Source organism: Chelon labrosus (assembly GCF_963514085.1).
Source record: "Chelon labrosus genome assembly, chromosome: 22".
NCBI lineage: Eukaryota > Metazoa > Chordata > Actinopteri > Mugiliformes > Mugilidae > Chelon > Chelon labrosus.
Window position 1 is genome coordinate 4,254,007 of NC_140355.1, and position 14,560 is coordinate 4,268,566.

General features: G+C 42.2%; 2 protein-coding genes across 2 annotated transcripts; one reads left to right on the top strand and one right to left on the bottom strand.

Moving 5' to 3' along the window:
- Positions 1-979: 979 nt before the first annotated feature.
- Positions 980-9,433, bottom strand: alad (aminolevulinate dehydratase). The gene is made up of 12 exons (XM_084572907.1): positions 9,338-9,433; positions 8,359-8,484; positions 8,084-8,134; positions 7,215-7,311; positions 5,570-5,705; positions 5,401-5,484; positions 5,069-5,157; positions 3,795-3,850; positions 3,612-3,699; positions 3,434-3,520; positions 3,128-3,257; positions 980-1,684 (listed from the first exon to the last, which is right to left on the bottom strand). Exons 2-12 carry the CDS (start codon positions 8,475-8,477, stop codon positions 1,626-1,628), a joined length of 996 nt encoding a protein of 331 aa, XP_084429033.1. The 5' UTR covers positions 8,478-8,484; positions 9,338-9,433; the 3' UTR covers positions 980-1,625.
- A 122-nt stretch (positions 9,434-9,555) lies between these two features.
- On the top strand, positions 9,556-11,923 carry tmem203 (transmembrane protein 203). Its single transcript, XM_084572908.1, has 2 exons — positions 9,556-9,746; positions 10,176-11,923. Exon 2 carries the CDS (start codon positions 10,362-10,364, stop codon positions 10,776-10,778), a length of 417 nt encoding a protein of 138 aa, XP_084429034.1. The 5' UTR covers positions 9,556-9,746; positions 10,176-10,361; the 3' UTR covers positions 10,779-11,923.
- Positions 11,924-14,560: the final 2,637 nt, after the last annotated feature.

The window sequence follows — 14,560 nt, forward strand, 5'->3', positions numbered from 1 at the left end:
ACAGCCTGCAGGCTCTGGGTATAACTGATTGTCAATTACATATCTTATACAGCCACTTTTCTGCCAGTATTAGCCGAAAAACAGGACAGAGTTCAGACAATTACACAAAATGTGTGCCAAGAATAAAGCACACTGGTTGAGCAGAGACTTTATCAATCTTCTTACTGTATTCAATGAATCAGTATGCAAGAAACAAAGCCATTGATGAGTTCCAGAAGAAGAAAGTCTACATTTGAAGTTTGAAGCATGTGATTGAGGCTTTAAATCATTTGAGTCTCAATATTTCACAAGAGCAAATGGTTATTTCATGCGGTGCAAGATAAATCTGTAGAAGACTCCGCAATTTGTACCAATCTTGAAGAACTAGCAGAGCGACGTGATGGAGTTTTTGCGGTTGATTTGTCCTGTGCTGCGCTCTGTGACTACGTGAGGATTTTCTGGAGGTTTAAGGTGAAGGACGGGGTTGTTTTCCTCATCTCTGGCTTAACATACACATACGCCTCAAGGCTTTAACGTGTGCCCAGCGGCCTGCTTTTGGCAGGGTCTGCCAATCTTTCCCGCGAGGAGTGTTATGTAGTTTTGCATTGTCGCTAAGTGTAGTGGCAAGAGACCTGACCGAGTGGCGACAGGCCGATCGTTAAGGCAGACAGGGTGGAAAGATGCAGTTAAAAAGAGGCAAAGGTGGTGGGTGTGCAAAGGTGTGAAGGAACGCTTCACTAACCAGCTGTGCAGCGCTGCCCTCTGGAGGTCACAGGCTGCTCCTACTCTTCTCTTCTCTTCTCTAAGTTCATCAAGACTTGATCAAGACTTTTCTTTTTAGTCTGCAAGAATTGCAACTTTAAATTCAGAATTTGATAAGAAAAATGACAATTTTTGAGATACAAAAAAAAAAGAAAGCTGCTGTACATATAGGGTAATTACAGATTTTAAATATGTTGAGAGGGTATTTGTGTAAGGAAATATTGACAATATGCCGATCATCAATTTATTCCCAGCCACTGTAAGATGTGCAAAACAGTTAGAATGAAAAGAGGGTAAAGTCCTGATAAGTTCTACATGGTGTAAAAAGCTCAATAAAAAAAAAAACAACAACAAAAAAAACATGCATCACATTCTTATAGATCAGAATCACTGTCTTTATTTCCTCTGGTCGATTAGAGCTTGCTGAAGGATGCGTTACAACCTCCGACAGCTATCACGTATACATCAGACATTTGTGTTCTCACGCTTCATACAAATATATATTCAATAATCACCTTACGTGAAGATAGATCACTAACTTGATTTAATGCTGATCTCAATGACAAACAGTTAGAGCTAGAAAACCCCAACACAATCCTCTTTACGTTCTCAAAGCTCAGTTCACATTAGCCCTTCGATAGATTAACCGCAGCTTTAACTTGGATGCAGGAATCACTGCTGCAGATCAACCTGACCCTTAGATGAACATGTGAAGGCTGCTGTTTGACTTGTTAGCGTAAAATAACTGAAGGAAGGACTATGAATAAACAGATTTGATGTTAGTTCTATTTCCCTTAGTTTCCTTGGTTAACATCAGGGCTGTCCTAAAGGAGTCTCTCTGTTGGTCAGCTCCCGTCCGTCCTCAGGCCACAGATCTTCATGCTTTACTCCTTCAGCCAGGTGAGCAGCTGAGGTGCGTAGTAGGTGATGATGATGTCAGCGCCTATGCAACAGAGCAGGCCAAAAGGGTTAGCATCTAATCAGACTCTGGATGTGCAAACTTGAGAAAAATATCTCCATATTGTAGAGGAAATAATGAACGAGTCACACTGGTGTGTCTGCAAATATCAACCTATTGGATGGATAGAGGGTTATCTGCAGAGAGAACAGATAGGTTCAAACATGCAGAACCCTTAAGTCAGCTACATTTGAAATGAATCTCTTGGCTAGGTTTGGATAGATCTCGCATTCTGTTTCTAGTCCCCTGTGGTAAATAAGGACTATCACTGCTGCTCTACTATCTCACCATTGTCTCCTTCCCACGCTGTCAAAAATCCCTTCATTCTGAATTTCAATGTCACCCCAACGATCTATCTGATCATGTTTTGAGAGTAGGTAAAGTAATTTATTAAAATTTACCTTGTGGTGGATGTCCCTGGTGTCTCCATCAGCCTAACAGCTCCACCACCACCACCACCATTACCAGTGGGCACTTTCTGGGTACTCTCTGAGGGTTACTATCAACTGCTGAAGTCTCACAAGGACTAAACACCTTCAAGGCCTTTTCTTCCCGTTGGCATTCACAAAGCCTATAGGGATCCTGAAGTGTAGTAAGTAAGTAACCACCAGCTGGCGGTTGGTATAGCAATGTTATTTAGTTCGGTGTGACATGTAACAACGTCCCATATTGGATTGATAAAGCATGGACTTCACTGTTGGTCCATTTCTCCATGTCTTTGTCATTTTTAATTCTCAAGCTATGCTGCCGTTGAATTTATTTATATGTGTACCATTCACACTTACGTCATTGAAGGTCCCTTTATTGCTGGGAAAGAACCTACCTTGAAAAAGGAGCTTTAAAAATACCCAATGAAGTTCTAAGGACTACAGTGCTGCAGTTCCTGCAGTGCAGACACAAAAAACTGTTGAAGTACTTCCTCCAAAATTGACAGGATCTATGTCCCTTTTCACAGCTGGCATTAATATGATCATATGAAGATAATATTAGGAAGTTCATGCTGTCTGACAGCGCCTAATGGCTAGACCCCAGGGGTTCTGTTCCTGCCTCCCACCTTCTAACTGCCAAATTTTATTGCATTTCATTTTTTTCTTAAACAGATTTTGCACTTTCCTTCTCTCCCTGTGAAAACAGTGTGGCTCAGTGTGAAATTACATCCGCGCTGACACACTAAAATCACCCTGGGCCATATCCCAAAAAAGCTGACGTAGACGTTTCACCACTCATCCAAGTAGCTTCTTCAGTTCCCCACCGTCCTGGGTCATGCAAACTAACTGTCGCCAAATGGACATCATGCTGTCTGATGACATAAAACATCTGTGCCGCTTTAACTGGATCCTCAAAAAGCCAAATGTTCCCCGTACACATTAAAATGCTATTTTTACTGCAGTTTGCTGCCTGGGCATTAACTCTCTCCTCCGCTCTCACCTGCCCTGCGGAAGGCGGTCATGGCCTCCATCACAGCAGCCCTTAAGTCGAAGGCTCCAGCCTGCGCTCCGTGCCACATCATGGCAAACTCCCCCGACACGTTGTACACCGCCAGGGGGTGAGTGGGAAACTGAAGGGAGGAAATAAAGATTATGTGATATTTAACAATGTTGCTAAATAACATAAAAAGGTTTCTGCTCTTATCGTTTGTGTTTCTCTGCAATGATCAAAGTTTCCCCAAAATGCTTAGCTGCAGTATTGCTATTCACTGACCTGGGATTGAAATAAACTAATTCAGTTACACACCTTGTCCTTAACTTCCCTCACGATGTCCAGATACGGCAGACCGGGTTTCACCATCAGCATGTCCGCTCCTTCTCCCACATCTCGCTCCTGCAGATCAAAAAGATCAAAAGCAGGATCTCCTACAACCGCTTTCAGCTTGACACCTGCGACCCAGATGTATACACACAAACCAACTCACCACAGCTCGAATGGCGAGCCCCCGCGCTCCAGGGGGCAGCTGATAGCAGCGTCTGTCCCCAAACGCAGGCTTTGACTGTGCGGCATCCCTGAATACAAGCACAGCAGGGAGGATGAGCTTATTTTCACTTCAAAGCGCTGTTTCTCTCTTCTGTCAACAACTGATCCCAGAGCGGCTGCTTACCTGAAGGGGCCGTAATAACAAGACGCAAACTTTGCGCTGTAGCTCAGCACAGAAGCCTGGTGGAGAACACGGAAAATCAGAAGCACCTTGTTATTTTTAACATAAAAAGAAACAAACTGATCCTTCTAATGAGTCCTGTGTGTGTATCCAAGCTTTAATCCTGTTTAGCTGCAGTCTTCTCCAAAACTATTAAAAATTACAATAAAGTTATAGCTGAGATTCTTTGAAGTGGGTTGTATATAGCTATTTATTAGACACCACACCACCTACAGTAGATGGTGGTCCCACTTTGGGAGATCCCACTTTGAAGAAGCAGACAGTCTGACCACTCACAACTTTTTTTGTGCGGTACGGTTGGTCTGGAGTTGCTCCGTTAGGAACTGATTATGCTCCAGCACAGGTCTGCTGGGCCAATCACATTGTTTGGGCAGGTTTTATGTGGTGATGGACAGAATAGTAATAGTGAAGTAGCACTACTGAGCTGATTTCAGCAGACAGGAGTAGCTGTAGTGCATTGGAGTCTGCATCTGTGATTTTCAATGTTCTATACTTGTCCCTTTGAAATAAGCAAATAGATGAACAAATATGTGTACTTGATGTTGCAATGTTTTATATCCTGCTGCCAGACAGCCTTTCTGAACAGGGGACCAAGGTTGTTATATCTTTCTATGCTCTCCACCAGACTCCTTTGACAAAAACAGTAATTTTACCTCAAAGAGGGTGGTAGTTTCTGGCCTGCCATTACCTTGATAAATGAGTTTGTATGCGTTATTCTGTGACTTTTGTGTTGACATACTGTATTCGTTTGGATCCAAATTAATGTGATAAATCACACAGTGGTGGACAAATTACTCTCTTATATCGCAAGATATAATTACTGTTTTTGTCAGTGGAGTCTGGCAGTCCTTAAACAGCGCAACAAAACGTCTTTAGTTCCACAACTGAAAAGGCTGTCTATGTTAGTAGATTCTACAATACTAATAATACATTCTAAAAATAGTTTTAGGTGGATACAATACATTTAGTTATAACCCTGTCTGTAACAGTTCATTGTTTGACTTCAGTGCTAGTCCTTTCTGCTTCTTCAAACTTGTATCATGCTGACTAAAATCTGCTGTAGGTAATGCAGTGACAACCCCACGTCAAAGAAACTGGACCATCCCTTTAATGAGCCACACCATTACACTACATGTTCAGTTCTCAAGGAATTTGTTCACAATAAGAAAAAAAATTTGAGTGTATTGTTTGCACATATTTGTCTGAAGGAGACTTACCTTGTTCCCCAAACCATTAGATATCAGAGCTTGTTTTATGGCTCTGACTCTTCCATCCATCATATCAGAAGGAGCGATGATGTGACACCCTACATGTGACCGAGACGACATAATTACTTTACTTTCTGTATCTGGAAGACAACTAACATCAATCATAGGAAGAATTAAATGCATTCACATCAAATGTATATCAGTTTTAGCGTCTGAAAGAAAGTAGCTCTAACTTTAATATATCATTCACAATCAGTGAACATAGTTATGAGAGGAGAAAGTTGTGCTTCCTGTTTGTCGCAATAGAAACTACCTTGACAAAAGGAAAAAGCAAGATTTACCAGCACGAGCGTAGGCCAGCGCTACTTCTGCCAAGCGCAGACAGCTGGCATCATTGTTCAGAGTGCCGTCGTCATTCAGGATACCTAAAAGACAACAAAAAGAATAGAACTGTCAGGGGACAGTACAGGACATTACAGCAGGAGGTGTATATTACATGAGATCACTGACCACAGTGACCATGTGACGTGTAGGGACACAAGCAGACGTCACAAGCCACAAGCAGCTCCGGGAACAGAGATCTGATTTTCTTAACTGCCAGGACAGCCGGCGTGTCGTCTGTGTCGGCACCCGAACCCCTGTCGTCCTGATGAGAAAAGAGACCGGTGTGTTCAGGTTTGCTGCAACTCAGAATACGTCGCTACAAATCAATGGACGTTAACTTGCTGCTATAACAGTTTCCACTGTGCCAGTGTTAAATTTTTTAACAAAATTCTGCAAAAGTCCATCACTGATAAGATTTGGCTCTGTGTTCCAGTTCATCCCAAAGGGGCTGAAGTCAGGGTACTATGCTGACCAGTCAGCTAATTCTACAATTTCTACTGCAAAAAGTCGCTATATATAATTCTGGACAACTCAATAACATACTGTAAATGTATTATTTACAAGCCTTGTGCTGCTGTGAGTTCAAGTTACAGAGGAAGAATTAAAAAAGAGCACATTTGTTGATTTACCACCAGGGAACTGTAGACAAGACCACAACCATGTTACTCTCTAATCTAACTCATGGTTCCCAAAATGGAGGGTGCGCCCCCCTTTAGGGGCGAGGAGCTTTTGCAAGGGGGGGTGTGGGAAGGCAGTTGAATGAGACTTGCTTGAGCACTGCTAGCATACCATGGAGAGGTTTGTGAGAGAGCTCCCAACTAAACGTACAACAGAGGATGAATCTTCATTAACTTGAAACACAACTTCCAAAGCAAAGAAAACAAAATATGACCAGGCATATATCACCCTTGGTTTCACTAGTAACAGCGGGTAATGAGGAGAGACTACAGTGTGTTGTATTTATTAGTTTCTGTCAGTTTGACAGTCAAATCAGTTACAATGCCACTTGGAGACAGCTCATCGAGAGAGGAATGAATACTTCCCACTGCTATCCATATGGTCTCAACGATGGCTTAAATCAGTGGCTCCCAAAGTGGGGGGCGCAGAGCCATAGCAGGGGGGGCGCAGGGCGCGGATGGAATTAGAGGTTGTCAATTTTTCGGGACTCTCGCGGGAATACCGTGACCCACGGTACGGGAGTCAATTTCACTGTTGGTAACGTGATAGGGACGGGATAGAGCAAATAATCAACAGGAGCAGGCGGGAGCGGGACAGAGATTAAATAAAAAAATGACGCTGCAATGCGGTGAGTGTGCCCAACTTTAGACAACAACATAGAGAGCAGGACGGGATTTGGGAGTCTTTCTCTTGGGATTTTGCGGGACAGGATTTTTTGGGGGGAGGGCAGTCACGTGATCGGGATATGACGGGAGCATTTCTGTGGGCTCGGGACGGGATGGGAGCGACAATTGATTCCGTGTCACCCTCTAGATGGAATGAATTAATCAATAAAGGACACTGCTAGCGATGACATGGACAAGTTTTTGACGGGCTCCCACGCAAACCTGTTACACTTAACACACACAGTAAAGTTTACTTTTATTTGTTCAAAAAAGGCTGAGGTTTGTATTAATTATAATGTGTGAAATAAACTACAATGGAGTCGGAAAACAAAATTATTTTTTTTTGGGGGGGGGGGGCGCAAACAAGATACACACTTCAATATTCAGCTGGGACTCTAAACTTTTAAGAGACTTTTAGTTTTACATACCTTTGCTATTTTTGCCGGAACACCAAAGATCAACACACATTTCAAGCCATTCTCCACAAGCGGCCGCAACATTCCCTCCACTTTGTTCACTCCATATCTATAGATGGGAATATTACAACACAAAAGGGTCGTTATGGGCAATTTTATTATTCATTCATTCATCTTTTGTAACCGCTTGTCCTGTGAAGGGTCGCAGGGGGGCTGGAGCCTATCCCAGCTGTCACAGGGCAAGACTCGGGGTACACCCTGGACAGGTTGCCAGAGAGACAGACAACCATTCACACTCACATGCACACCTACGGCCAATTTAGACCTGACAAGCACGTCTTTGGACGGTGGGAGCAAGCTTGAGTACCCGGAGAGAACCCACGCAGGGAGAACATGCAAACTCCACACAGAAAGGGCCCAGTCGGCCTGGTTTTCGAACCTGGAACCTTCTTGCCGTGAGGCATCAGTGCTGACCACCACTGTGCCGCCCAATTTTATTAACACAACAGAATGTTATTATAAAAATTACAGGGATTTCAGTGACTGTGTGCAGTTCTGGTGTGTAATTAAGAAGCACATAAATTGTGACCACTTTTCTTTTGTGAGAACTACAGGTCTAACGGATTCTCTTCTTATCTTAGTCCAGATCCAGTGTTTAGCTCTGGTTCCACCCTGCCTGACGGCTTTTATCTGACGACAACGCCCTCAGGCTGTTCCCAACTGCAGGATGACACTGTGTGACATGTGATCTTTGTTAAAATGAACACCTTATTCCACTCCTGCAATTATACTTCTTTCATATGAAAAGAAACAATGTTCAACGTGAAGATTTAAATCTGATAGCAATTATGGTTCAACATGAAAATATTTTGAGCTCTTACCTTGCCTGTCCTGGCAGGCTGCCGATGGGCTCCACTGCATCTGCACTGTCTCTGTAGCACAGAGTGAGACAGAACAAGATTGGGACCAGTTTCAATTAAGCTTTCAGTACATTGTACTAAACTCCACTTCCAGAAGCAAAAACACAGTCCAGTGATTTCAACTCAAGTCATTTCATGGTTGTAGGTGAACCTCTGGCAGACTTGTTTTATTTTCCCTTTCATATGCTTGAAACTTGGACACGCTTGTATGAAACTCACTTGTAAATTATACTTACGTAATGAAGATTGGGTAGATTAGATTGTCAGGTCTTAGATCGGCAGCGCAGGTCTGCCAGGATCGGAGTGTTGGGTGGAAATAGCCACTGTGGATGATTGACTCCGCTGGTGTCTGCATCTTTACCCTGGGACGGAACAGCCATCAGTGACAAAACACAGAAAGTAACACAGGGAAAAGCTCAAATGCTTGTCCACTTTCACATTCCTGTGCTTCAGCTCGGTCACCGTTAAAAATGACCAAGCATGCGTGGGGAATGCTTCTCCAAACAGCAGCTTGGCTCCAACTCACTGCTGAGTCAGCAGACTGCAGGTTTCCTCTATTAAATAAGAACTACGCTACATGAATTATCCTTTAAAAATCAGATTGTGATGTTATGTTCTATATGATGCCTTACAAATGGCTATAGTCCAATTTAATGTCCTGGTCTATAGAAGTTTTAAGGATAGCTTAACTGAGAGCTCATTTTCATCAGCAGTTTCTTGGAAGGACGCAATTAAAACTGACACAAATTCTGTTCAATACATTTTAAATTAAAGAAACAAAGAAGGAAACTGAACACAATAGTAAGTTCTGCACAACATGGCCTCACATGCACAACGTTGTGACAATAGGATCTATTAGGATCTGCCCTGTTAACATTATATGATCCTAAAAGTACAATTAACAGACACTTGTGACCTTGGACATGAACAAAAGTAGCAGCAGCAAACTGCCACTTTAAGATGGCATTACATGGTGTTACCTTTAATTCAACATGCATAGGTCTTGTGTTACTCAACCATAACAGATAAAACCACATTCCTATTTCATTATGTGTTTTTGTAACATTAGCTGAGGAAATGTCTTTATTCTAAACATGTATCGAACACGGACTGTGGCAACCACACCGAGCAGCAATTATGACGAACATGTGTGAGATAAAAATCAAAAGTGGTGAATAACAATGCATAAATATTAAATTTAGTCACGGTGCGTACCTTGGTAGACGGGACTTGCCTGCTTGACTTCCCCACACTTCTGCTTACTGTTTCTTCTTCGGCGGTTTCGTTGATATCGCGATACTACTGCCACCTACAGACTGAACTCCTGCTTCGAGTAAAGTTAATTCATTGTTATTATATGTACATACAACACAGAAACGCTTTCGACGCGCTTTCAGACTGCGTGTGCAAAAACTAATAGAAGAATGGTTAAGATTTTTAAATTAACCAAAACAGTTCACAGCTAGTCTTTTCGGCCACCGTACAAGTCATGCTTGATCTTCTCGCGATATTTCCTATCCGTGAGAAAACATAAACTGTGAAGCTAACATTTTCTTAGCATTGTTGTGTAGTGACAGATTCGTAGCCACTTAGAGGAGGACGACAACGCCCATATGTTTCTAAGGTAAAGTAATGTCTCATCAGAGTAAAATATATCTTGTACGCGGGTATGCGTGCGTTCTGTTCTCAATTATGGGCTCTTTATGATCCCTGACTGCCTGTGGCTAGCATACAGGGATCGGCTGTCTTATGTATCATCGACATGGTTTTTAGCTCGACATGACATGACACGTTAATATTATATCGGTGGCGTATGAAATTTAATTTACCAGTACTAGCCGGGGCAGGGTTGAAGGTAATGAGGCTAAATAATGAACTGACAACCTAACAACGTGAGAAAGATCGCTGCTATATCCGGCATCTAAATGAGATGTGACTTGGGCCGTGTTCATTGTTAACTGCGTGTAGTACTGTGTGTGTTAGTCTGTTTTATTAAATACATCACAGTGTTATGTTGCACCTTTCTACCGACATCCTCCTTTATCATCCTCAGGGTTGATTTGAAGATGTAGCCAACAGTGGATGGTCTCTGCAGTGCTTGAACACTCCTGCTCCTGGATAAACGGTGACCCTCTGCCACTCAAACCCTGGAGGTCTTTGACCCCTAACCAGGGACGCTTGACTCAGCCGTCCTCAGTCAGTCGGTTACTGGTTGAAGACCAGACTGCTGTCCTCTACCATGCTGTTCTCCCTGAGGGAACTGGTCCAGTGGTTGGGCTTTGCTACTTTTGAACTCTTCCTCCACCTGCTAGCGTTGCTGGTCTTCAGCATGCTGGTTGCTCTGCGAGCTGACGTGCCTACCATCACACTGAGCTGGTGGCTAGTGTTCGTCCCTCTATTTGCCGCGGACGGCCTCAGTACCTACTTCACGGCCATCGTGTCCATCAGGCTTTACCAAGAGAACGAGAAGCGCCTCGCTGTGCTGCGGCTCCTCTGGGTGCTGACGGTGCTCAGCCTGAAGCTGGTGTGTGAGGTTCTGCTGTGCCAGAAGCTGGCTAACCAGGATCAAGCCCGGGATCTCTGGTTTGGCCTCATCGTCTCACCGCTGTTCATCCTCCTGCAGTTGCTGATGATACGAGCCTGCCGTGTCAACTGAGGAGAGGCATTTAATGCAAGTGTATTCACATCACCGAAACACCGGAGCAGAGAGTAGTCTTCATCTGCCGTTAAGAGATTTAAAGCATAACCGTGGTGTTGTTTTTCTTTTGGCTCATTCCCACCTTCTTGAACACACACAAAAAAAAAATGTTTTTGTGACATGTTCCAAGCCACAACAAAATCATTGTTTTCTTTCCAAGAGTAACAAAGTAAATCCTTGCTTCACTTATTATGTTGCAGTATTTCAAAATGAGAAGCAATCTTTTGTGTATTCAGTACAAATTAATGAATTGCCTGAATTCCTTCTGAGCTCATTTTCTATCAGCATAAATCATGACTTTGTGTTGTCATGTCACCTTTTGGATGACAACGAGTTGTGTATTTGGAACATAGTAGTGCCTATTTGTGCAATCAACGGTGGACAATGAACCATGAGAACAAAAAATACCAGAGTTATGTTTTAATGCACATGTGCACATAACACATGGAAATTAAATAAACTGGTGAAGGGCACCAATGTCCTCTACAACAACACACAGGGATCTCAATGAGTTGCTGATACTGTGTTGCTTTTTTCTCCCCCAGAGGAAGACGATGCTTGCCAGCAAACAATCAGTTTGTTTTAATTGGTTTATTTTACTGTGTCACTCTGTGTCACCTGTTGCTGGGAGTGTTGTTCGTACATTGTCCCCTACAAACTACCAAGCTTGTCTACTCCATCTGTGAGAACCGCCTGCGGTGGTAGAAGGTGGTTCTGTCAACTCACAGTCTTGATCCAGTGTAGAAGAACTGAATGTGAGTCTCACAGTAGAATCCCTGAAAAATTGCTGGTTGTTTTCACTATATACATTTTTATCCATATTTGCTCCTACCTTGCGTCCATACCGCATGTATTTAAAGCCTCTTTTTAATGTAATTCCTGATGTGAAATTCTGTGTAATATGTATATGTAGATAATTGTTTTGGGGGGTGGGTCACAAAATCTTATTTATTATCTTTTTTTTTTTTGTTGTTGTTGCTATGGCATCTTTATTATCATCTGTATATACATGTAAATAAAACATCGACATGTAACTAACGTTGTCTTACATATAATTCAGAGCTGAATACTCCCAGGCCACAAGGAGGCGCTGTTGAGCGTGGTTACGTGCGTTACAAGTATTCCATACAACGGTAAAGAACATTCGTCTTTTTCTAATTTTTTCAGTCCATACATAAGTTCTTAACTTTTGTACAACCCTATGCATGTCTCCTGCTATTGTTATTATTATTATTATTATTATTATTTTCATTCATCAGTGTGTGGAAATCAGTTTACAGACTAAAACAAGTCCTCTACACAGATTTGCGTCAAATATTGCATTACTTATATTTAGTGAACTAAGTATTAAATAAGTGAATTTAAATTTGTTTTGTTTTTAAAGATTAAAACATTAAATATTTAAAATATTTACATTAAATGTAATTACCAACCAGAAAAGTATATATCAATAATTGCATGATATAATCAAATCTCGTGGGGATGTAGTGATGTCATCAACCAAGGGCCCAGTAGTGATGGGAAGTTCGTCTCTTTTCTGAGAGCCGGCTCTTTTGCCACGGCTCCCGAAGAAGAGCCGTGGCTCAGCTCCCAAACGGCTCTAGAATCTTTTATAGCCTAATATTTATGCCCAACACAGCAAATACATATGGCATTCAATGTTTTTATGAGAAGCCTAATTATTGTCTAATTTTGTGCCGTTATTCTGTTACAAAAGCATCCTCAATTTTGTTTAATATTTCAATATATTTTAATTGTGCAAACAAATGAACAAAACACTGCAATCAAATAAACACAAGCAAAAACAGAACCAAACAGTATAAATGTCCTTTTGCAGGTTTGTGGTGGAACCTGCTCTTAATATATTTTCATTTTGCAGTGAAGACTCTGCTCTGCCATTCCCAGTGTCTTTAAATTTTGGCCAGATGCTGCTTCCTTTGCTTCCTCATAACTACATGCACTCGTACTCTCTTCCTCACCACTGTCTGCTGTCTTAGTCAGCCACAGCGTCTATCCCCTCTCTCTGATTTCACATAATGGTATGATCCTAAGTCCTCACGTTATTGGCCACATGGCGTTCCCATCAAAACAAAGTTCCACCCCTCTTCCTCACCAGAGCAGAGATGAACGAGCAAAAGGCAAAAAACAGTGGGAAGCCGGCTGTCACTGGATGGGAATCGACACTTCTGATACACTACCAAGCATTGGCTCTTAGAGCCGGCTCTTTTGCCCATGACACACCACTACTATACACTCATTTGGAAGCCTGGTAGACATGTTAGGATTAATTAAAAATAATTTGAGTTGTATTTGGTTATGCCTCTCGCCCGATGACAGCTGGGATAGGCTCCAGCAGACCCCGCGACCCTTAACAGGAACAAGCGGTTACAGAGATGAATGAATGAATGAATGAATGAATGTATTTGGCTATCTTCTGTGTGAATACATGAACAAGGGACATCGGTCAGGTGAGTGTATATGTAGTTTCTTCAACTTTTGGTGAAGTGACCTGAGGCAATCTCTGAGTGGTTGCTTCAGAGTTTTTTCATTGCAGTGTGTTTCTCTCTCTCTCTCTATCTCTCTCAAAGTCAGGTTTCTCTGACTTTGAGAGAGAGAGAGAGCAGCAAGGAAGGAAGATTCTTCTGCGGTGTCTTATATAAACCCAATACATGCTTACTTTTCTTAATTTCAGTCAAAGTTTCATAAAGCATGGCTGTAACTGCAGTATGGAATGACAATAAGAATGTTTACTACTGATATCTGAGGAAACCCTTGAAGGAATTCCTTTTAACTTTGGAGAGTTAAGATGGATGGGTCATGCAGGGAGGTTGGAGGGTCAAGGTGGACGGGTCATGGAGGGAGGGAGGGTGGACATTAGCCTCCTCTTCCATTCACACGTTGCTGAACTTTCTGCGCAGCCAGCTCCAGAAACCTTTCTTCTTCTTCTTCTCCTTCTTTTCTTTCTCAACTTTGTGGAGTCACTTTCCTTCTTCTCTCTCTCCATAAGCTTGTAGAGCAGCTGTGAATAGATGTTAAGCATAATCTGTGCAAGGTAGGGGTTGTACCGACCAGCTACATTATTCTATTTTACAACAAACAGACCGTAAAGTACTGTTAAATGCTATTGACCGTACCAATTTATAAAGTATTGATGAGTTCATGTGTTTATGTTCAGTTCTGTTGTGTTCTATGAGTTGACATTCTTGCTGTTCTGCTGTTTTATGTGTGGCGTCATTGACTAGTCGACATCGACTCACTTTCACCACATATTAGTAGACTTTAAAAAATCCGAAGTTGTTCAACCTCTACACTGCAAAATGGGGGATCGGGGTTAAGTAATATTTAATAAATAATTATTAGTAACTTTTACACAATTAAAAAGACTATGTGCAGTTTGAAGACAAACTGAATAGAATTCAAAACTTTTGAGTGCTTTATTAATTGGATCCTACACATGGTTTTGTTGAATCAAATTAGCTCTGATACAATGAGTAGGGTTTAAAGCAATTCTTACCTTTCTGGCAAGCACTTAGTAAAAAATTGAACATGATCAACTCCGCCTCCCTCCAAAGTCCCACCCGCTTCCCCACACCTGACCTTTGACACTCCCCTCCTCCCCTGAGCATGCGGTGGGAAGGTGAAGGCAGAGGCTAGTGATGGGAAGTTCGTCTCTTTTCTGAGAGCAGGCGAAGAAGAGTCGGCTATTTCGGCTCCCGAACAGCTCTTTATTATTTATATAT